We start from the raw sequence: 25,258 nt of genomic DNA, 5'->3' as shown, positions 1-25,258 counted from the left end.
ATTAAATTTTTTACTTCATATTCTATAAAACAATCATTGCAACCAGAACATTTGTTTAGCTATCTGCAAATAGTTTTTATTTTTTATTTTTTTCTCTTGCAAATAGTTTTTATTTGCAAACTCAGAAAATCATTCTATCTGTAAAATTAGGGTCATAGTTATTATATAAATTTCAATTTAAGCCTTGAAAGGAAGTATAGAATCCTCAAATAATTTTCAAATTATTATTTTTTTATTTGTCCTAAGACATTTAAAATCATTTAATAACCATCCTTTTATGATTATTTGTTCAATTTATATTTTATTTATATTCTTTTAAAAATTTTCATTATTAAAAGGAAAGTAACTTAAAACAGGATAAATCAAGGGAAGTAACCCAATAAATACACAGTTTTTGTTACACAACGGCAGTTAGCCTGAGGTAAAAATCGTTGATTACCAGTATGTTTGACACCCAAGCTGACAAGTGAAGCCATATAAATATGCATGTTAATTGATTTACAGGTAAAATATAACTTCAGGTAATGTCAGTTACACCAGATGCCTGAGATGATATGTTGGGCAGAAATTTTTCATTCATGAAAAATTTCATACACGGGATTTTTTCCTCTTCAACAGGAGGTCGGGAGGAGACCCCTGAAAACGGGATTATTGTACTCCCGTCGGGAGGTTCACATGTATGCCTATTCAAACCATATCATTATTATTTGCTTTTATATATAAATCAGAAATAACCAATTTAAAATGGAAAATGTTAAAGAAAAAAAAGGAAAAAAAAAATCCCCCCCAACTTTTTCAACCCCCTTATGATTCATCACCCCCAAACTCAATCCCAGCTTTCCCTTTGTGTTATGGTACCTTGCAGTACAATTTCAGAGAGATTCATACACTTGAACACAAGTTATTGTCTGGAAACTAGAAACATGCTTGTTTTTTGGCCCCTTTTTGGCCCCAAATTCCTAAACATTTAGGGCAATTACCCCCAAACTCAATTCCAGCTTTCCCTTTGTGATATGGAACCTTGCAGTACAATTTCATAAAGATCCATACACTTACACACAAGTTATTGTCCTGAAACTAGAAAAATGCATGTTTTTTTTGCCCTTTTATGGCCCCTAATTACTAAAATTTTGAGGGAAAACCCCCAAAATCAATCCCAGCCTTCCCTTTGTGATATGGAACCTTGTAGTACAATTTCATAAAGATCCATACACTTACAAACAAGTTATTGTCATGAAACTAGAAAAATGCTTGTTTTTTGCCCCTTTTTGGCCCCTAATTCCTAAAATTTGGAGGAAATTACCCCAAAAATCAATCCCAGTATTCCCTTTGTGATATGGAACCTTGTAGTACAATTTCATAAAGATCCATACACTTACAAACAAGTTATTGTCATGAAACTAGAAAAATGCTTGTTTTTTGCCCCTTTTTGGCCCCTAATTCCTAAAATTTTGAGGCAATTACCCCCAAAATCAATCCCAGCATTCCCTTTGTGATATGGAACCTTGTGGTACAATGTCAGAGAGATCCATACACTTACACACAAGTTATGTCTGGAAGTTACAAAAATGCTTATTTTTGGCCCCTTTTGGCCCCTAATTCCTTAACTGTTAGTACCATAACCCCCAAAATCAATCCCCACCTTCCTTTTGTGGTATTGAACCTTATGGTAAAATTTCATTGAGATCCATTCACTTAAACTAAAGTTAGAGTGCGAAAACTAATGTGTATTCGGACGACGACGCCGGACGACGACGACGACGACGACGACGACGACGACGTCAACGTCATACCAATATACGACCACAAAAATTTTTTTGCGGTCGTATAAAAACGGAACTTAAAATTAAAAATCTAAATACACGGTTAGATTTGGAATATCAAAGAACCCCAATAATTCAATTTTTGATGAAATCAAACAAAGTTTAATTTTGGACCCTTTGACCTCAATATGAACCAATTTGATAACGGGGCCCACAAATAAAAAATCTAAATTCATGGTTAGATTCAGCATATCAAAGAACACCATATATTCAAATTTTTGTTGAAATCAAAAAAAGTTTAATTTTGGACCCCAACTTGGACCAACTTGAAAACAGGGCCCATAATCAAAAATCTAAACACATGTTTAGATTCAGCATATCAAAGAACCCCAAGAATTCAATTTTTGTTAAAATCAAACTAAATTTAATTTTGGACCCTTTGGACCTCAATGAAGACCAATTTAAAAAACGGGACCCAAATTAAAAATCTAAAATCACGGTTAGATTTGGCATATCAAAGAACCCCAATAATTCAATTTTTGATGAAATCAAACAAAGTTTAATTTTGGACCCTTTTGACCTCAATATGAACCAATTTGATAGTGGGGTCCACAAATAAAAAATCTAAATACATGGTTAGATTCAGCATATCAAAGAACCTCATATATTCAATTTTTGTTGAAATCAAAAAAAGTTTAATTTTGGACCCCAATTTGGACCAACTTGAAAACTGGGCCCCATAATCAAAAATCTAAATACATGTTTAGATTCAGCATATCAAAGAACCCCATATATTCAATTTTTGTTGAAATCAAACAAAGTTTTAATACTGGACCCTATCTTTGACCAACTTGAAAACTGGGCCCATTATCAAAAATCTAAACACATATTAAGATTCAGCATATCAAAGAACCCCAAGAATTCAATTTTTGTTAAAATCAAACTAAGTTTAATTTTGGACCCTTTGGACCTTAATGTAGACCAATTTAAAAAACGGGACCCAAAATTAAAAATCTAAATACACGGTTAGATTTGGCATATCAAAGAACCCCAATAATTCAATTTTTGATGAAATCAAACAAAGTTTAATTTTGGACCCTTTTGACCTCAATATGAACCAATTTGATAGCGGGCCCACAAATAAAAAATCTAAATACATGGTAAGATTCAGCATATCAAAGAACCCCATATATTCAATTTTTGTTGAAATCAAACAAAGTTTAATTTTGGACCCCAATTTGGACCAACTTGAAAACTGGGCCAAAAATCTAAAATCTAAATACATGTTTCGGTTCAGCATATCAAAGAACCCCATATATTCAATTTTTATTGAAATCAAACAAAGTTTAATTTTGGACGCCAACTTGGACCAACTTGAAAACTGGGCCCATAATCAAAAATCTAAACACATGTTTAGATTCAGCATATCAAAGAACCCCAAAAATTCAATTTTTGTTAAAATCAAACTAAGTTTAATTTTGGACCCTTTGGACCTTAATGAAGACCAATTTAAAAAACAGGACCCAAAATTAAAAATCTAAATACACGGTTAGATTTGGCATATCAAAGAACCCCAATAATTCAATTTTTGATGAAATCAAACAAAGTTTAATTTTGGACCCTTTTGACCTCAATATGAACCAATTTGATAGTGGGGTCCACAAATAAAAAATCTAAATACATGGTTAGATTCAGCATATCAAAGAACCTCATATATTCAATTTTTGTTGAAATCAAACAAAGTTTAATTTTGGACCCCAATTTGGACCAACTTGAAAACTGGGCCAAAAATCTAAAATCTAAATACATGTTTAGATTCAGCATATCAAAGAACCCGATATATTCAATTTTTGTTGAAATCAAAAAAAGTTTAATTTTGGACCCCAACTTGGACCAACTTGAAAACAGGGCCCATAATCAAAAATCTAAACACATGTTTAGATTCAGCATATCAAAGAACCCCAAGAATTCAATTTTTGTTAAAATCAAACTAAATTTAATTTTGGACCCTTTGGACCTCAATGAAGACCAATTTAAAAAACGGGACCCAAATTAAAAATCTAAAATCACGGTTAGATTTGGCATATCAAAGAACCCCAATAATTCAATTTTTGATGAAATCAAACAAAGTTTAATTTTGGACCCTTTTGACCTCAATATGAACCAATTTGATAGTGGGGTCCACAAATAAAAAATCTAAATACATGGTTAGATTCAGCATATCAAAGAACCTCATATATTCAATTTTTGTTGAAATCAAAAAAAGTTTAATTTTGGACCCCAATTTGGACCAACTTGAAAACTGGGCCCCATAATCAAAAATCTAAATACATGTTTAGATTCAGCATATCAAAGAACCCCATATATTCAATTTTTGTTGAAATCAAACAAAGTTTTAATACTGGACCCTATCTTTGACCAACTTGAAAACTGGGCCCATTATCAAAAATCTAAACACATATTAAGATTCAGCATATCAAAGAACCCCAAGAATTCAATTTTTGTTAAAATCAAACTAAGTTTAATTTTGGACCCTTTGGACCTTAATGTAGACCAATTTAAAAAACGGGACCCAAAATTAAAAATCTAAATACACGGTTAGATTTGGCATATCAAAGAACCCCAATAATTCAATTTTTGATGAAATCAAACAAAGTTTAATTTTGGACCCTTTTGACCTCAATATGAACCAATTTGATAGCGGGCCCACAAATAAAAAATCTAAATACATGGTAAGATTCAGCATATCAAAGAACCCCATATATTCAATTTTTGTTGAAATCAAACAAAGTTTAATTTTGGACCCCAATTTGGACCAACTTGAAAACTGGGCCAAAAATCTAAAATCTAAATACATGTTTCGGTTCAGCATATCAAAGAACCCCATATATTCAATTTTTATTGAAATCAAACAAAGTTTAATTTTGGACGCCAACTTGGACCAACTTGAAAACTGGGCCCATAATCAAAAATCTAAACACATGTTTAGATTCAGCATATCAAAGAACCCCAAAAATTCAATTTTTGTTAAAATCAAACTAAGTTTAATTTTGGACCCTTTGGACCTTAATGAAGACCAATTTAAAAAACAGGACCCAAAATTAAAAATCTAAATACACGGTTAGATTTGGCATATCAAAGAACCCCAATAATTCAATTTTTGATGAAATCAAACAAAGTTTAATTTTGGACCCTTTTGACCTCAATATGAACCAATTTGATAGTGGGGTCCACAAATAAAAAATCTAAATACATGGTTAGATTCAGCATATCAAAGAACCTCATATATTCAATTTTTGTTGAAATCAAACAAAGTTTAATTTTGGACCCCAATTTGGACCAACTTGAAAACTGGGCCAAAAATCTAAAATCTAAATACATGTTTAGATTCAGCATATCAAAGAACCCGATATATTCAATTTTTGTTGAAATCAAAAAAAGTTTAATTTTGGACCCCAACTTGGACCAACTTGAAAACAGGGCCCATAATCAAAAATCTAAACACATGTTTAGATTCAGCATATCAAAGAACCCCAAGAATTCAATTTTTGTTAAAATCAAACTAAATTTAATTTTGGACCCTTTGGACCTCAATGAAGACCAATTTAAAAAACGGGACCCAAATTAAAAATCTAAAATCACGGTTAGATTTGGCATATCAAAGAACCCCAATAATTCAATTTTTGATGAAATCAAACAAAGTTTAATTTTGGACCCTTTTGACCTCAATATGAACCAATTTGATAGTGGGGTCCACAAATAAAAAATCTAAATACATGGTTAGATTCAGCATATCAAAGAACCTCATATATTCAATTTTTGTTGAAATCAAAAAAAGTTTAATTTTGGACCCCAATTTGGACCAACTTGAAAACTGGGCCCCATAATCAAAAATCTAAATACATGTTTAGATTCAGCATATCAAAGAACCCCATATATTCAATTTTTGTTGAAATCAAACAAAGTTTTAATACTGGACCCTATCTTTGACCAACTTGAAAACTGGGCCCATTATCAAAAATCTAAACACATATTAAGATTCAGCATATCAAAGAACCCCAAGAATTCAATTTTTGTTAAAATCAAACTAAGTTTAATTTTGGACCCTTTGGACCTTAATGTAGACCAATTTAAAAAACGGGACCCAAAATTAAAAATCTAAATACACGGTTAGATTTGGCATATCAAAGAACCCCAATAATTCAATTTTTGATGAAATCAAACAAAGTTTAATTTTGGACCCTTTTGACCTCAATATGAACCAATTTGATAGCGGGCCCACAAATAAAAAATCTAAATACATGGTAAGATTCAGCATATCAAAGAACCCCATATATTCAATTTTTGTTGAAATCAAACAAAGTTTAATTTTGGACCCCAATTTGGACCAACTTGAAAACTGGGCCAAAAATCTAAAATCTAAATACATGTTTCGGTTCAGCATATCAAAGAACCCCATATATTCAATTTTTATTGAAATCAAACAAAGTTTAATTTTGGACGCCAACTTGGACCAACTTGAAAACTGGGCCCATAATCAAAAATCTAAACACATGTTTAGATTCAGCATATCAAAGAACCCCAAAAATTCAATTTTTGTTAAAATCAAACTAAGTTTAATTTTGGACCCTTTGGACCTTAATGAAGACCAATTTAAAAAACAGGACCCAAAATTAAAAATCTAAATACACAGTTAGATTTGGCATATCAAAGAACCCCAATAATTCAATTTTTGATGAAATCAAACAAAGTTTAATTTTGGACCCTTTTGACCTCAATATGAACCAATTTGATAGTGGGGTCCACAAATAAAAAATCTAAATACATGGTTAGATTCAGCATATCAAAGAACCTCATATATTCAATTTTTGTTGAAATCAAACAAAGTTTAATTTTGGACCCCAATTTGGACCAACTTGAAAACTGGGCCAAAAATCTAAAATCTAAATACATGTTTAGATTCAGCATATCAAAGAACCCGATATATTCAATTTTTGTTGAAATCAAACAAAGTTTAATTTTGGACCCCAACTTGGACCAACTTGAAAACTGGGCCCATAATCAAAAATCTAAACACATGTTTAGATTCAGCATATCAAAGAACCCCAAGAATTCAATTTTTGTTAAAATCAAACTAAGTTTAATTTTGGACCCTTTGGACCTTAATGTAGACCAATTTAAAAAACGGGACCCAAAATTAAAAATCTAAATACACGGTTAGATTTGGCATATCAAAGAACCCCAATAATTCAATTTTTGATGAAATCAAACAAAGTTTAATTTTGGACCCTTTTGACCTCAATATGAACCAATTTGATAGCGGGGTCCACAAATAAAAAATCTAAATACATTTTTAGATTCAGCATATCAAAGAACCCCATATATTCAATTTTTGTTGAAATCAAAGTTTAATTTTGGACCCCAATTTGAACCAACTTGAAAACTGGGCCAAAAATCAAAAATGTAAATACATGTTTAGATTCAGCATATCAAAGAACCCCATATATTCATTTTTTGTTAAAATCAAACAAAGTTTAATTTTGAACCCTTTGGACCTTTATGTAGACCAATTTGAAAACTGGACCCAAAATTAAAAATCTAAATACACGGTTAGATTCGGCATAACAAATAATTAAATGTGGTCAAAGATTTTACAAATCTAATGCGCCATACTGTGCAATTAAAGATTACTTCTTGAAATTTTTCAATATTTGAAATTTGAAAAAAAAATAATATTTGAAGAATAATTCTTTTTAATTTCTGAAATCTGAAATGAGAAAAAATTGACCCCCCACAATTTCTTTTTACCCCCCCCCCCCCCCCCTTTTTTCCCCAAAAAAATTCTTTCCCTCAAGATATGGTCATAATCTCAATTCAAATTTCCAATGGAGTTTGCAACCATAATTATCCATTTAAATTTACCATAGTGCTAACTTAATCTATTTTATAAAAGAATTTAAAATATAGTGTCAAATCTTTCATATGGATTTTTTTGTGAAAAAAAAAGATGCAACATTTGCAGATATTTTTACTGGTCTTCCTTTATAAATATGCATTTCTTTAAACATAATTTAAAAGCAGTGTAAGGGAAGTAACCAAAACGTTGTATTTGGATTACCTCTCTTACACTGTTTTAAATTATCTTAATTGTTCATTAACCATTACTTTATACATAATTTAAAAGCAGTGTAAGGGAGATAATTTCAATGATGTATTTGATTTATCTCCCTTACACTGCTTTAAATTATGTTTTGTACTAAAGTATTTGTCCATTAACCAGGACAACCTTGTTTTTCCCCCTTTTTTGCCCCTAATTCTTAAACGGTTTGAGCCATAACCCCCCAAAGCAAATCCTAACCATCCCTTTGTGGTATGGGAACTTGTAGTATAATTTCAGAGAGATCCATACACCATTCCACAGTTATTGTCTGGAAACTAGAAAATGCTTATTTTTGGCCCCTTTTTGGCCCCTAATTCCTTAACTGTTGGTACCATAACCCCCAAAATCAATCCCCACCTTCCTTTTGTGGTATTGAACCTCATGGTAAAATTTCATAGAGATCCATTCACTTAAACTAAAGTTAGAGTGCGAAAACTAATACGTCATACCAATATACGACCACAAAATTTTTTTTGCGGTCGTATAAAAAGTGTGGAAAACTGATTATTTAACATGTTTAAGTGAATTTTCTATGTCCATGGACCATAACTCTGCACAAAATGATCAGACTGGAACAAAATTCAAACTTGATCTGTAACTTGTCATAATGAAACTATGCACCAATTATCAATTCAATATATTCAAGCATGACAAAAAAAGTGCAGAAAACTGATTATTTGAGTGAATTTTCTAAGTCCAAGGACCATAACTCTGCACAAAATCATCAAACCGGAACAAAATTCGAACTTGATCTGTCATGATAAAACAATACACCAAATATCAAATCAATATCTTCAAGGACAAAGAAAAAATAGTGTTGAAAACTGATTTGCCGGACTGACGGATGGACAGACAGACAGACCGTGTGCAAACCTAAAGTCCCCTTCGACTTCGTCGGTAGGGGACTAATAAAATTCAAAGTCAGATAGTAGGCTAATTTTAGCAATTAGTGTTTTAGGTAAAATCTTCACAATGTGGTGCAATTATAAATAGGGGCCAGCTGAAGGACGCCTCCGGGTGCGGGAGTTTCTCGCTGCATTGAAGACCCATTAGTGGCCTTCGGCTGTTGTCTGCTCTATGGTCGGGTCGTTGTCTCTTTGACACATTCCCCATTTCCATTCTCAATTTTATGTACGTTGATAAATTACTCAAAGACAGGAAATACTTCATCAAAATAAATGTTCCATGGCCATATGCCATAATTTCATTAGGTCAGAAATAACCATTAATTGGTGGATTATACATGTACCTCAATTCAGGAATAATCCACAGTTGACATATAGTGAGATAGACCAATGGCGGTGGGGTACACAACAACTCTTACCTTTGCCAATTCGTATTCGACCAACTCGTACTTCTACCAACTGGTACCCATTTTCGTAGCATTTTTATGTATGATTTAATTAGATAAATTGACACTTAATGGTAATTTTGTATTTCACAATTGATCATGTCCGAGACCTTTGTTTAAATCTCTTTAAATGAGAAGTAACATTCATTAGTTTTCTCCTTTTTGGTAAACAAGGCACTTCATGCATCTTGAGCTTGAAATCTGAAGAAAATTTTGGAATATTAATTTTTTTACTGATTTTTTCACTGGGTGTGTGTTGAAGAAGTTTGTTTTAGTTTATCTCTGAGGACTTCATAGTTTTTTAATATGATAAAGCTACTACATGAGTTGAACTAATTTCAAATGATCATAGATTGATATTAAATACTTAACTGATAATAATAACAAAACATTCAATGAATTTTACTAAATTTAAAATGTCAAAAAGCCATATTTTTTTGGTACCCACGATTTTCGGAGACCTAATTATTGACACGTGAATGTTACCCAAAATCTTTATTTAATATGGTGTTATACTGTTTTCACATCATGAATTCGATTTGTGTGTCTCGTATGCAAGTTCCGTGTGGATAACAATATAGTGGACATAAATATTCAAAAGGTATATAACTCTATCTAGATAAATAAAAGTATAAAAAGTATTAATCATATTTTTTTTTAATTTAAGTCTTACAAATGATGTATTAACTTTTCAAATTTCCATTATTAACGAAACTAATAATTAGGAACTTTTTTACTCTTTTTATTTAGTTACCTTTTGAATAATCATGTCTGCCATATATCGTTGTGCAAGGAACTTGTATACAAAACACACAAATTGGATTTTTGAAGTGAAATTATACTTTTATTTGAGTAAAAATGACTTATTATTATAGCTCAAATTCTATACTTAGATTAAAAATGACTTATAGCTCAAATTATATACTTATATATATAAATGCAATATAAAACCATATAAAGTAAAGTTTTCGGGTAACATTTGTCGGTTCTCAGGTCAATATTCAGTTCTTGTGAGTTCTCTGGAAATCATGGTACCCATATTTTTCTTTTTAACGAAAATAGTGATTGTTAAAGTTACACCTCAATGAATGGACTTTTATATTCAAATTAATGCATTTATTCCAATATTTTTCTTTTTATAAACTTCTCCATGTTTTTCTAAAATAAAACCCAATTCAATAAGCTTTTAGGTCCATCGTACACTGAACACACTCATCTTATACAAAATTTATACGATAGAAAATAAATACTATATTGTATTTGAATACAACTGAAAATTTGGTACGTCACAGTTGGTGGTAGTAAAAGTTGGTAAAAGTATGAGTTGGTTGAGACAGAGTTGGCAAAGGTAGGAGTTGACAGTAGGATTTTTGAAGGCTGTTGCAGAGTTCTCGATAAGTGGTGGTCCTAGGGATTTGACCACCACATTTTTGGGAAGGACCAACACAATTTTGGTAATTTGCAATAGAATGATAGTGAGGACCTTCATATTTTCTTCATGGACCACCAGGCAAAAAAATGTTTCGAGAACTCTGCTGTTGACTTTTATCCTGATGATATTTCAGTCATGGTGTCTGCAGCCATGCAGGGGAAATGTTGTCTTTAACATGTTGTAGTACAATTTCAGAGAGATCCATACACTTACACACAAGTTATTGTCTGGAAACTAGAAAAATGCTTGTTTTTGGCCCCTTTTTGGCCCTTAATTCCTAAACTGTTGGCCCAATAACCCTAAAATGAATTCCAACCTTCTACTCGTGGTATTAAACATTGTGGTACAATTTCAGAGCAATCAAAATACGTCACAAGATATTATCCTGAAACTAGAAAAATGCTTGTTTTGGGCCCCTTTTTGGGCCCTAATTCCTAAACGGTTTGGACCATCATCCCAAAAATCAATACACTTTAATTATCGCTATTCCCGCTTGACCCGAGAATCTATCCCGCTTGAACTTTTGACGTCATACAACAATCACTTTTCCATTGTGGCGTCAGATATTTTCTATTATGACGTCAAAATTTTAGGGGAACTTTTGTGATGTCCAGTAATGGCGGACAAATAGCGATAAGGTGTATCCCAACCTTCCTTTTGTGGTATTGAACCTTCTTAAAAAAATTTCATTGAGATCCATTCACTTAAACTAAAGTTATTGTCCGGAAACCAATGTGTCTTCGGACGACGACATCATACCATTATACGATCCCAAAAAAATTTTGCGGTCGTATAAAAATATACCCGGTGCGTCACATTGCCATTTGTTATGCATCTTTTGCCTCTCTTTTATGACTGTTAATCGTTTCAACAAAATCATTGAGTATCTTTTGACACTTCATTTTTTTATAACGAGGGATATGTTACGACTACATTTTTCACAAACTTACTTGAAAGGTAGAAATATCATATATATTGCGCACAATGAATCAGTACATGTATCATAAGCTGGTTCTCGATTGACTACTACACTTTGTTTGAGCGAAGCGTTAATACAAACGGATTCCAGTTTAATTGTATCGGTTACGTGTATGGCATGAATTATTCGGATTACGCAATATGAAACTAACGACGCGTTTGGGTATTCGACTTAGTCAGCAATAGACGTATTTACACTTGTATGCAAATTTGTCCGCCATTACGTAAAATCACACAGGTTCCCGTAAACTTTGACATCATAATTCAAAACATTTGACGTCACAATCAAAAAGTGATTGTTGCCTGACGTCAAAAGGTGATTCGGAGTAGATCTAAGGTCATTCGGAGGCAAAATATAGCTAAGTACCAAAAGTGTAAATACGTTTATATGCCCCTGAGATATTGTTGAAATACAAAAACAGGGGCGGATCCAGGATTTTTGAAAGTGGTGGTGTAATTCCGAAAACGTAATGAGTACCGCCTATCTGTTTCTGTATCTGTATTAGGAAATCCCTCCTTCAAAGGAGCACTTCGTAATGAATAAGTTTTTCAAGAAGTCTATACACACTTGGTTTGTGAATATAAAAAATAAAAATAAATGTACGCCCCGTGGGGTGTACATTGGCTACAGTCGCTGACCTTTACGCTTGCTGGACGGGAAGGTCTTTAAGAGTTCATTTCTTTGAGCATGCAAAGCATAGCACAGTTTTCTGGTTATATATTCTACCATAAAGCAATTGTCAGTGCATTTGCATCTACAACCACAAGCACATAGCGAGTAACTCGGATCTAAAATGAGCTGTGCGTCTATTACAATGTTGGTAAGATTTGAGCATTTAGTACAGTTTCTAAAGCTACGAAGAAAGCTTTCCAGTTCATGCAGGTATGGTATGCGGGTATCATGCAAAGTCTTACATTCAAGAAGGAAGTGATCTACCGTTTCTGCGGATTCTTTGCACAGTAAGCAGGTTGGATCTACAGCATTTTGATTAAATGAAGCTTTAATTGTTGCTTTGAAAATAGTAGGTTCCTGTTAGAAGCTTTAGTTTTGTTTGAAGACGACTTATATCCTGAGATGATGTGCCAACACTTGCAAGACAAGGATAGGTGTTTCGCCAGAGTATATTATTAGTGGATAGATAATTGAGAGAACTATATAGGAATACTTTTGTTCTTAATTGATCATGCCAGACACTGTCAACTGCTTTTTTGACTTGTGTTTTCCATCGATTTTTATTGACCGGATTGAGCATTAGATCATGAGCTGAAGGTAGCTTGTATTGCGCTAGAATGCATCTTGCTTTTGAGAACCAGCTTTGAGAGTTGAAACCAGACATAAGTAGTTGCCGTTCAGCTAGGTCCTTTTCTATTGAGGATTCCATGCCACATATTTTGTTGTAGATATTTATGACAGCTTTATGTATAGTTCCTTGTATTGGAATGACTCCTGTCATAGTATAGACAGCTGCATCTGCAGTGTTGTTTGGCAATTATATGATTTGTTTGATTGCTTTCCTATAGAATACTTCTAGTGGCTCTATGTGTTTTTTGTCTGGAAGTAATATATCTAGTCCATAAATAAGAACAGGTAGGATATATATTTGAAAGATGTGTAGACAAGTAATTGGGTTGAGCCCATTCTTTCCATGAAGTCCAGCCCCCATCAGGCTATACATTGTTCGTCTGGCTTTAGAGATATTTCCTTCAATATGAATGTTGATTGTTTTCTTTAAGTCAGAGCTGTGTTTAATTCCTATATGAGGAGCTGAACTTGGCTGAAATATTGCTGTCTCATTGATCTCAAATTCGAAGTCTGTATTTTTTGAGGAGGTCACATTTTTCAGTACAATGCTCTTGGTTGGTTGGAGTTTGTATTTTTTATGAATACTGTAGTTTTCAACTGTAAAAATATTTTGGTGGAATACAGCTGCGATTTACCGTAGATAACAAGACCACAGCATGGCAGAAGTTAGAGAAAGGAATAGTTACGGCTTGTACCATCTCACCGATACTATTCATTATGAGTATGAATATCATCATGAAGGCAGCAGAAAGAGAAACAAGAGGTCCAAAGTCAGATTCAGGGATTTTTTTTACCAGCAACAAGAGGGTTCATGGATGACCTTACAGTAACAACTTCATTCCATATTCAAGCAAGATGGATACTGTCAGCACTGGAAGAGGTAGTTACTTGGGCCAGAATGAAATTTAAGCCAAGGAAGTCAAGATCAATGATACTGAGAAAGGGTCAGATAACAACGAATTTCCAGCATTAAGATCCAAGGGGACGAAATACCAACAATAGTAGACAACCCTATAAAATGCCTTGGAAAATGAGTTGATGATACCCTTAAAGACAATACCAGTGTGAAGACAGTACAAACTCAGGTTGTAGAATGGCTTAAGAAGGTAGATAAGAGTGGATTGCCTGGGAAGTTTAAGGCTTGGATATACCAACATGGGCTGTTACCAAGACTGACATGGCTTCTCATGATCTACGAAATGACAGCAACAACAGTCGAAGCCATAGAAAGAAAGATAAACAGTCACCTCAGAAGATGGCTAGGAGTACCACCAAGTTTTACAGCCATAGGTCTTTACAGTAGATCATCACAACTCCAGCTACCTTTAACATAAACTTTGGAGGAATACAAGGTATCAAAGAGCTGACTTGTTATGACTCTCAGAGACTCAAAGGATAGCAAGATCAGTAAGGCTGGAATCCAGACACGTACTGGGCGGAAATGGTCAGCAAGAACTGCAGTAGATCAAGCAGAAAGTATTCTTCATCACAAAGACATAGTTGGCAACACCTGTACTGGTAGACAAGGCTTAGGAATGACACATTTCCAACAGTGGTCAAAGGCAACACCAAAAGAGAAGAGCAGCGTGGTGCAGTCAGAAATAAGAACAGTAGAAGAAGAACAAAGAAGGACAAAAGCAGTATTTTCTTCCCCTTCAAACTTACACCAGTGGGGACTGATAAAAGAACCAAGCTGCAAGTTATGTGGTGAAAGAGGCACTATGGCACATATACTTTCAGGCTGCAAGGTTGCTCTGACACAGGGAAGATATCGATGGCGGCTCGACAAGGTCCTAAAACATCTGGCAGAGATCCTTGATATTTAGAGAAGAAAGAAGAGACCATCAAAAACAGAGGCAAATCAGATCAGATTCGTCAGAGAAGGAGATACGGGACATGCAATAAAGTCACAACAGCACTTCATCTTGGACAAGGGCAGTGAATGGAACATGAGGGCTGACATTGGCAAGAAGCTTGTGTTTCCAGAATGCGTACAGACAACCCTACGCCCAGACATTGTAGTTTGGTCACAGTCGTCAAAGATGATAGTTGCAATAGAACTGACAGTTCCTTGGGAAGAGAGATGTGAAGAGGCATACCAGCGGAAGAAGGAAAAGTACACAGGGCTGATGACAACATGTAGAGAGAGAGAGATTAGAAAGCGTGGCTGTTCCTAGTAGAAGTAGGCTGCAGAGGTTTTCCTGCACAGTCAGTATGGAGGATGCTACATGCAATGGGAATAGTCGGAAAGGCAAGAAAAACAGCAGTAAGACAGCTAGGGGAAGCAGCAGACCGTTCATCTTGCTGGTTATGGCATCGCCGAGATGATCTGAGCTGGGAGCAGAGTGCTGATGAGTAGAGGTTTGGCCACCTCTACTGACCCGCCAACCGGAGGATGTAATGGTACAGTGTCGAAACATCTGGTGAAGGTTGAAACCATCTGAAGACATCAAAGCACCGGCAGAGAGCGACAGGGATTCAGAGATGAAGGAAGATGAGCAGTCAAGAGAATATGACAGCAGAAAATCAGAATACCAACATCTGTAAGTAATAATCGTACTTATCATTGACTGGAGATCTGAAGATGAATTTGCAACCAGGGCAACATCATCAGCGCAGGTTGGCAAACCACAATATATATTCCCAATGTAAGAACCGAGACCGCTATTTTCCAGTTGGTCCAGAATGTCATTTATATACTTTATAGAGTTCGGTGCTGAGTATTCCATCTTGTCTTACTCCTTGGTGAACAGGGAATGGATTTGATATTAAACCATTCCATTTGATGGAGGTTATGGCATAAGTACTAAGTTGGCGTATTAAGAGCCAGATCGAGTGTTCCACCTACTCCTGATAAGAAGAGTTTACGATGCATGCTATCGTGGTTGACAGCCTTAGCATCCAGTAGAGTTACAAAGACGGGTAATTTTTGGTCCATGGATTCTGCAATTGATTCTAATAGTATGAGAGCACTGTATAGTGGAGAAACTCCTGGGGTAAAGCCCCTTTGAAGACGATTTTGGAGAATTTCAATGATATCACTGATCAGTTGTCTGAGAAGTATTTCTAGTATTTCCCCGATGATTGGGAGTACAGTGATACCACGGTAATTTTTTTTGCATCTGTTGGTAACCCTTTATTTTTGAAGATTGGGGTTAGTATTCCATGTTTTAGGCAATCTGGAACTGAGGCTTCCTTGCATATGTTGTTAATTATTGAGGTAATTCCTTGTAGTAAAGCATCGCCGCCATATCTAATGTGTTCTGCTGTTATGCCATATATATCTGGCGCTTTGTTGGTGTTAATAGATATAAGAAGATGTGGTATGAGTGCCAATGAGACAACTCTCCATCCAAGTCAAAATTTATAAAAGTAAACCTTTATAGGTCAAAGCTGGTTTATAGCTTTGTCAACTTCTTCTGATGTAAAGACCAGGGGTTCCGCATTTTCTTTGCAGATTTCTTCCATGATATCAATATCAAGTTTTTTGTTGGTATAATCAGATTTGAGATCAGCAGTTTCAGGTGTTGCAAGCTTGCTAAAATGCTCATTCCAGCCTTGGAGCATCTCTTCTCTTGTAGAATAGGTTTTATCTTCTACACAAAGATCTGAGATGCCATTTGTTTTCGACTTCCTCTGCGCATTAACTAGTTTGTGAAAGATTTTACTATCTCTTTGTTTTGCGTTCATAATTGTCTGTAATGATTCGTCTCTTTGCCGTGCGATTTCTTGTCTTCTGGCTTTTCGTAGTTGTTTCTTGGTTCTTTTTCTAACTTGCATAGTTTCACCATGGAAGTATTATATTGACAGGAACTACTACTACGCGTCTTCAAACGTTTCATCTGCGATGCCGCGCGCAATTTAATGACATGTTAATTAACTTGAAACATGGCACGTTATTTACACACCAGCGTGTGGTGCCCTACAAAATCGTCATTCTCCGTTGCTTTCGCGATTGCGGAAACAAACGAAGAAATCGAAAGTTGTGATAAATTCTTAGGAAACAGCAATCGGCAAACATAGGCAGTTTCCGTTACCCGACATCTGCATATGTGTGCCGATTGATAGATTGATGGATTTGTGCGAGACATCATTAATTCTATAGAAAAACACATTAACGATGGAAATTTGTACCATATTAATTGAATAAATGCCCCATGTTTATTGATTTTTTTTTCGGAAGAAATTGCACTAAATGTAATATATATCGCAAGTTGTGATTATATATATAACATGTATAATTACTGCTTACTCCAGTGGCACACATTTCATGCATATTTAAGACGATTGTAAAATGATTCTTCTGATAAAAATTAAAGATTAAAGAGATTTGAAATAAATGTAGGAATTATCAAGCTTCGCTCTAAATCCAAATCATTGGTTGGTATACGAATGTTTCAGCTGAGCCCCGATGTGTTGAAATTTTGTAAGTACTACAACTGTTCAATAATATTTTCTAGTATCATTTGGACAGATAGTGATAAAATATTATTTTAGAGATGCTTTGGTTATTCCATAACATTTTATAAGTCTCGTTTTTTTCTCAAATTGATAAATACGGGTCAAATCATAAGTCAAGATTGGCACATTCATAAATGACAAATAGAAATACTGACACCGGATGCATATCATCGGATAAAATTCGTTCAAATACGAATATTTTAGCAGTTTTGAATTTCACAAATGTCAAAAAATTTAAACCCACTTATATATATATCATTTTTTTTTTATAAATAACGAGGTGCGTCTTCTTTTTAACTATATTTGTTATGTATAATTTCTGTGATATTAAGTCCTTGATCGATTAATTTTAGCATTTAAAACTGAAAATTTCTACTTAACCCCTGAAGAAATAAAATAATGTCACTCACTATTTTGAATCGTTGTAGAATAATTAATTCTGGGCCGATTTTCATTTTTTATGCATTAGTCGATTTGTTTCAATAAGTTGTTCATGATAAATGTCAACCTACGCGATTGAAATAAGTAAAGGTGTTTTCCGACAGGTATTGATGTAAATCTGTCTAGATAAAAACCACGTGATTGATAAGAAGCATCTGGTCAATTTATGACCGCGGCATCGCAGATAGTCACAAAAGAAATTAACGACAGCGTACTAATAAGACAGTTTCCATATCTTTTCTACAGTGCTACCCGGGTTATAAATAAGTGCTAATTAATCGTTGTAGTTCCTGTCAATATAATACTTCCATGGTTTCACCAATGTGTGGTTTCCCCTCCATTTTCCTTTCATAGAGTGCTGTCTTATTCATTTTTATTGAAATTTCTATCTCATCATTTCATATATGTTTGTTACGTTGTGATGATTTTTTTTATGTTGGTACAATACTTTCTTGAGTAACTACGATGGTATCCATTAGTTTAGTTATTGCATTTGGATCATTTTGTAATCAATTATATTTTCTTGTAGGCTTTTGGTTAGACATTCTTGATATTGAAGTAAATCGATTTTATCCCATTTTATTTTGTTTGAAGTAAAATTCTTATCTTTTTCTTTCCCAGATTCCATTTCTATTTCAATTTCTGTTAATAAAGGATAATGATCGGAGGTATTATTTGGTAACATATCTAGTCTTATGGTGTTATAGACTTTGTCGGCCAAGTTGCTATGCACAAAGATGTAATCACTTGTAGATGACTCATTGCCGTTTGGATGAATGAATGTTAGAGGAGTAGATTTAAATGCGAGTTTCTTAGAGTTCAGAAATTCTTCCATCCAGATTGATCTTGCCGGCTTGTTTGAGGATTTCATCAAATCACAGTTCCAGTCGCCACATAAAACTGGGGTACATGTATCTGAGTATTTGATAATTATCTCACGAAGCTGATCTAAACATTCTTTGAAATGGTTGTTTGCTTGTATATATTGATCCATTACAAGGCATGTACGCACATAATAATAAAATTGGTTTTGATTTAACTTTCAGTTTAATACGACTCTTTCTGATCCATCCTCAATTTTTTCTACGAGGTGGTCCATGCTTTGTTTCCAAAGAATAGCTACTCCACCATATCCTCTAGGGGTTTTGGATTGTTTTCATCAACAGGTTTGCATGTCCATGAAGTTCTACTAAAGAGGTCACCAATATTTTCTTGTTTAAATTTGAACAGCTAATGTTCTTGGATACATATAAAATCACTGAAATCTAAAATGTTCTTTATATAAGCTTGCGAGTTATATACATTTTTACAGTTGAACATAGCTATTCCTAGAAGCGCAGAATGTTCCTGTGCTATGGGATCATCGGAGGTTTCTGGCAAAGTTCTAAAAAACAATTTGACTGAGTATCAGTAACGTTATCCAGTATATGGGTGACGGACCTAGTAGCTTCTCCTTGAATTTGTGCCTCTTCCTTATCCGATTCATCACCAATGAAGATAGGTTTAGGTAGGTCAGGGACCAAGATAGATGGCTCACCTTTGGATTCTGTTTAGAGAATTTGCGGTAACTGTACTTCCAAAAGAGTCTTTTTCTGTTCTATCTTATTTGAAGTTATGATGACTTCCTTGTCTAGGCTTGATGGTATTTTCTCTGTAGAAGGTTTAGTTTTGACAGAGATTTTTGGATTCATGATATGATTGGATGATGTAGAATAATCTGATTGGGGTTGAGTACTAAGGTTGAAGTTTCTGCTCCTTGCAAGTTTTGATGCGTTGAGTACTGTTGTTTTTTGAAATATTAGTTTTTTGTTGTCTGTACTGGTAATTTGGAGGTGGTATACTCAAAGCATGTGGTGGTATTTGAGATTGTAGTGGCCTGTGTAGGTAAGGTTGACAAGTTGGCACTAATTGTGGTGTACCTGGCCAATTCGGATGCATAGGTCTATGATAAGGAAGATGACTTGGCATTCTTGTCATGTATGTAGGACCATGAGATATAGGATTCTGCATTGTGAATGGATTGAAGTGACATGGTTGATATTCTGGCCTAAAGGATTGTTGCTGTAGAGATGCTTCTAAGTTTTTGAGTCTTTGCTGGATTGATTGAAGTTCCATATCATGCATCTGTCGATATAATTGACGGGTATTCTCTATGTGAGTTATTCGATCTTTAATAATATTGTTCTCTAAAATTGAGATATGTGTTTCAAAGTTGGATGCATGTCCATTAGCACATGGTGGTGGACCATTGTCTTGTATATTTGATTCTTCATTAAGAATTGCCATTGCGCCAGTTACACCACAAGCATCTTTTGAAAATACCTCAGGGACAACAACTGGCATGCATCTCTTATTTGGTTGGATTTGATCAGTGGTTTGGTTATTTCCATTTTTCCTATTCTTTGGGAGATGTTGTTGCATGTCAGTAATCTCTGATGAAGTAGAGTCAACCTCACAACATATAGTACAGATGTACTGGATGTTGTTTTCGTCACTTTCAAGTTTTTCTATTTCTGCTTTAGTTAGCTTCTCACAGGCATAGTGGATCCAATTGTTTCCTTTGATACAAAATACTCCCCTAGATAATAGTTTTCTTTTGCATTTTGGACAGTTATCATCAAGCGATTGTTTGTTTGTGTTGACTGTATTCTGGTTTGATTTTTGGCCAAGGATAAGTCAGTTGATTGGTTATCGCTTTGGGTTCCGGCTTCTTTGAGAATGTTCTCTGATGCTTGGCACATTCTTCTCTAATTTGTTGGTTGATAGAAGAATAGTCTTTGTTATTATCCATTTGTTTGCATATGTCTTGGAGTTCGTCAAAAATGCTCTATGATTACGACCATTGACCTCTGCTCTACACGTTGGGTTGTACAAGTTTATTCTATATTGTTGACGTTAGTTTTGACAACATTTGACTGATATAGATTGATCTACCACCTTTCCTGTCTGGTCTTGTTTTTCATGAATGTTACAAGTAACCTTGGTGTTGGTGTTCAAATGCTGGACTAAGATTTTGCTGAAGTGAAGATAGAATGCAGCACTAAATTCCAAAATTATATTGCCATGTTTGTATTGTAAATTTACATCAGAAGATCGGCTGGTTGCATCTGATATTTTTTCAACAGCTTTTTGATCATTCAGTAAGTAGTTTTTGACTGACACGTTGACTTTTGATGGTGTAAATACTTGTGTCGGTATTCTGTCTCTTGTTGGCCTTAAAGTTGCCATGATGAAGTGTTTTACAGAAGTGTTGTCCTTATGTGAACAATGGAGTTAGGTTAGAATTGGTATAGCGTGGGAACATCCACGCTGACCACTAGAAAAGAATGAAGTTCAGTCCGTTATAGAGAGTATGTTGGTTGTATTGGTTTAGTGTGAGAACATCCACACTTAACACGTAAGAGTGTGTAATATAGCTGAGCGGAATGTTTGGTAAGAATCTGGATTAAGAAGCTACTAGGTCTGTTGTCTATGGAGAGATAGTAATTTCTATTAGATATTATAACACTTATATTAATAGGTAAGTGTGGATGCTCCCACGCTATACCAACTTTGGCTTTAAGCTACTATAAGGACAAGGATAATCTAACTAATATATATTTAGGCAATATAGTACTTCTGCAACTGTATATAGATAGTAGCTTCTGAAAAAGCTGGAACAGGATACAAATCAATAATCACATCAGGAATATATCTCCAAAGCATCTAGTACCGGTCTTGACAATCACCCTCCTAGGTAAGTGTGGATGACTCCACGCTATACCAAGCATTTAGCTTGAAACAATTGAATACTTCTGTGGCTCCGTGTTTGGATCAACTATCATAATAGGAAATTCTTCATAGCAACTCCATTATAACTACATAATCTCTACATTCCATAGAAATCAAGCTTCCATAATACAGGAAAGTAATAGCTTTTAGAAAAGCTGGAATAGGGAACTAATCAATATATAAAATATAACTATTAGATATTATAACGCTTATATTAATAGGTAAGTATGGATGTTCCCACGCTACACCAATTTTGGCTTTAATCTAAGAAATTACTAATCATAACTAGTCAATATTTATATAAGGAATAATCTATATCATCTTATACACTAATTGGCATAATTCCATAGTGGCTGTATGAAATCTTCCTGGATGTACAGGTGCAGATATATGTGTGTGCAAGAAGCTGTGCATTCTATATCAGTAGTTTAAAATACTTTAAGCTTGCTTTTAATTACTGTTAACTAGCATTCACTTTATCTTTTGTATTTTTTCTGATTGAGATAAATTAAGGATGGGACTGGGTGCTAAACATAGTTTTATTAAGCCACAAGTAAAATTGAAGTACCTGTTCCAAGAAAGGAACCTCCTCAGTAGGTGTCTCTGTTTATATATACGATTTAATTTCTTTTAAAGAATTGATTGTTGATGGCAGTAACAATAATAAAGTTAAGTGTACTGACAATATAAAATATGAACATTCATGCACAGAGATGGATAAGTGTAATGTGTGCCTCTGCTAGTTATGTAGGAAAAAGGAATATCTAAATTGATATTTAAACATATTTTATACCTTTTATAGCTTGCTGTGTGGTATGGATTTTGCTCATTGTTGAAGGCCTTATGGTAACCTTTAGTTGCTATCACTTACATGTCATTTGGTCGCTGGTAGAGAGTTGTCTCATAGACAATTTAACCACATCTTCTTATTTTTATAAAGTCCATCTACAACAGAAATATTTAAGATGGCAGAATTTTAATCTTCTCCACTGGTATTTGGTATTTTTTTCCGTGGTGAAATATGAATAGACAGTAACACAGAGATATATAAGTAACTTTTAACTGAGTGATAGACCAGACATTTTCATAGTATGTTGCTGCCATGCAAATGTCTGCTTTAATATTCAAACAAATCTATATAATAAAATGCTTCGCTGGGGCGCAGCTTGATACGACCGCAGAGGTCGAACCCTGAACAGTTGGGGCAAGTATGGACACAACATTCAAGCTTGATACAGCTCTGAATTTGGATTGTTATTAAATATTTGACACAGCATAGGTTTCTGACACAGAAAGAATGTGGTCTAAGAACTTGAATTTTTTTAATTTACCTATTATGGTCCAATGTCCAAAATCAAAATACATGGTTAGATTCAGCATATCAAAGAACCCCATATATTCAATTTTTGTTAAAATCAAACAAAGTTTAATTTTGGACCCCAACTTGGACAAACTTGAAAACTTGGCCCATAATCAAAAATCTAAACACATGTTTAGATTCAGCATATCAAAGAACCCCAAGAATTCAATTTTTGCTAAAATCAAACTATGTTTAATTTTGGACCCTTTGGACCTTAATGTAGACCAATTTAAAAAACGGGACTTAAAATTAAAAATCTAAATACACGGTTAGATTTGGAATATCAAAGAACCCCAATAATTCAATTTTTGATGAAATCAAACAAAGTTTAATTTTGGACCCTTTTGACCTCAATATGAACCAATTTGATAGCGGGGCCCACAAATAAAAAATCTAAATTCATGGTTAGATTCAGCATATCAAAGAACCCCATATATTCAATTTTTGTTAAAATCAAACAAAGTTTAATTTTGGACCCCAACTTGGACAAACTTGAAAACTTGGCCCATAATCAAAAATCTAAACACATGTTTAGATTCAGCATATCAAAGAACCCCAAGAATTCAATTTTTGCTAAAATCAAACTATGTTTAATTTTGGACCCTTTGGACCTTAATGTAGACCAATTTAAAAAACGGGACTTAAAATTAAAAATCTAAATACACGGTTAGATTTGGAATATCAAAGAACCCCAATAATTCAATTTTTGATGAAATCAAACAAAGTTTAATTTTGGACCCTTTTGACCTCAATATGAACCAATTTGATAGCGGGGCCCACAAATAAAAAATCTAAATTCATGGTTAGATTCAGCATATCAAAGAACCCCATATATTCAATTTTTGTTGAAATCAAAAAAAGTTTAATTTTGGACCCCAACTTGGTCCAACTTGAAAACTGGGCCCATAATCAAAAATCTAAACACATGTTTAGATTCAGCATATCACAGAACCCCAAGAATTCAATTTTTGTTAAAATCAAACTAAGTTTAATTTTGGACCCTTTGGACCTCAATGAAGACCAATTTAAAAAAAACGGGACCCAAATTAAAAATCTAAAAACACGGTTAGATTTGGCATATCAAAGAACCCCAATAATTCAATTTTTGATGAAATCAAACAAAGTTTAATTTTGGACCCCAATTTGGACCAACTTGAAAACTGGGCCCATAATCAAAAATCTAAATACATGTTTAGATTCAGCATATCAAAGAACCCCATATATTCAATTTTTGTTGAAATCAAACAAAGTTTAAATACTGGACCCTATCTTGGACCAACTTGAAAACTGGGCCCATAATCAAAAATCTAAACACATGTTTAGATTCAGCATATCAAAGAACCCCAAGAATTCAATTTTTGTTAAAATCAAACTAAGTTTAATTTTGGACCCTTTGGACCTTAATGTAGACCAATTTAAAAAACAGGACCCAAAATTAAAAAATCTAAATACATGGTTAGATTTGGAATATCAAAGAACCCTAATAATTCAATTTTAGATGAAATCAAACAAAGTTTAATTTTGGACCCTTTTGACCTCAATATGAACCAATTTGATAACGGGGTCCACAAATAAAAAATCTAAATACATGGTTAGATTCAGCATATCAAAGAACCCCATATATTCAATTTTTGTTGAAATCAAACAAAGTTTAATTTTGGACCCCAATTTGGACCAACTTGAAAACTGGGCCAAAAATCAAAAATCTAAATACATGTTTAGATTCAGCATATCAAAGAACCCCATATATTCAATTTTTGCTAAAATCAAACAAAGTTTAATTTTGGACCCTTTGGACCTTAATGTAGACCAATTTGAAAACTGGACCCAAAATTAAAAATCTAAATACACTGTTAGATTCGGCATAACAAATAAATAAATGTGATCAAAGATTTTACAAATCTAATGCGCCATACTGTGCAATTAAAGATTACTTCTTGAAATTTTTCAATATTTGAAATTTGAAAAAAAAATAATATTTGAAGAATAATTCTTTTTAATTTCTGAAATCTGAAATGAGAAAAAATTGACCCCCCACAATTTCTTTTTATCCCCCCCCCCCCAATTTTTTCCCCCAAAAAATTCTTTCCCTCAAGATATGGTCAAAATCTCAATTCAAATTTCCAATGGAGTTGGCAACCATAATTACCCATTTAAATTTACCATAGTGCTAACTTAATCTATTTTATAATAGAATTAAAAATATAGTGTCAAATCTTTCATATGGATTTTTTTGTA

The 25,258-nt window shown here is 33.9% G+C and overlaps 1 protein-coding gene across 2 annotated transcripts in view; it reads right to left on the bottom strand.

Moving 5' to 3' along the window:
* LOC127720427 (uncharacterized) overlaps positions 1–11,719 on the bottom strand; it is a 38,296-nt gene extending 26,577 nt beyond the window's left edge. For both annotated transcript variants that reach the window (XM_052227015.1, XM_052227016.1), the window contains exon 1: positions 11,657–11,719. In XM_052227015.1, the coding sequence (XP_052082975.1) occupies positions 11,657–11,676 (20 nt within the window). In that variant the 5' untranslated portion in view covers positions 11,677–11,719. The remainder of the gene's footprint in view (positions 1–11,656) is intronic.
* Positions 11,720–25,258: the final 13,539 nt, after the last annotated feature.

This window comes from Mytilus californianus, unplaced genomic scaffold (genome assembly GCF_021869535.1).
Source record: "Mytilus californianus isolate M0D057914Y unplaced genomic scaffold, xbMytCali1.0.p SCAF_11, whole genome shotgun sequence".
Lineage (NCBI taxonomy): Eukaryota > Metazoa > Mollusca > Bivalvia > Mytilida > Mytilidae > Mytilus > Mytilus californianus.
This window is presented reverse-complemented; position numbering and strand designations above follow the sequence as displayed.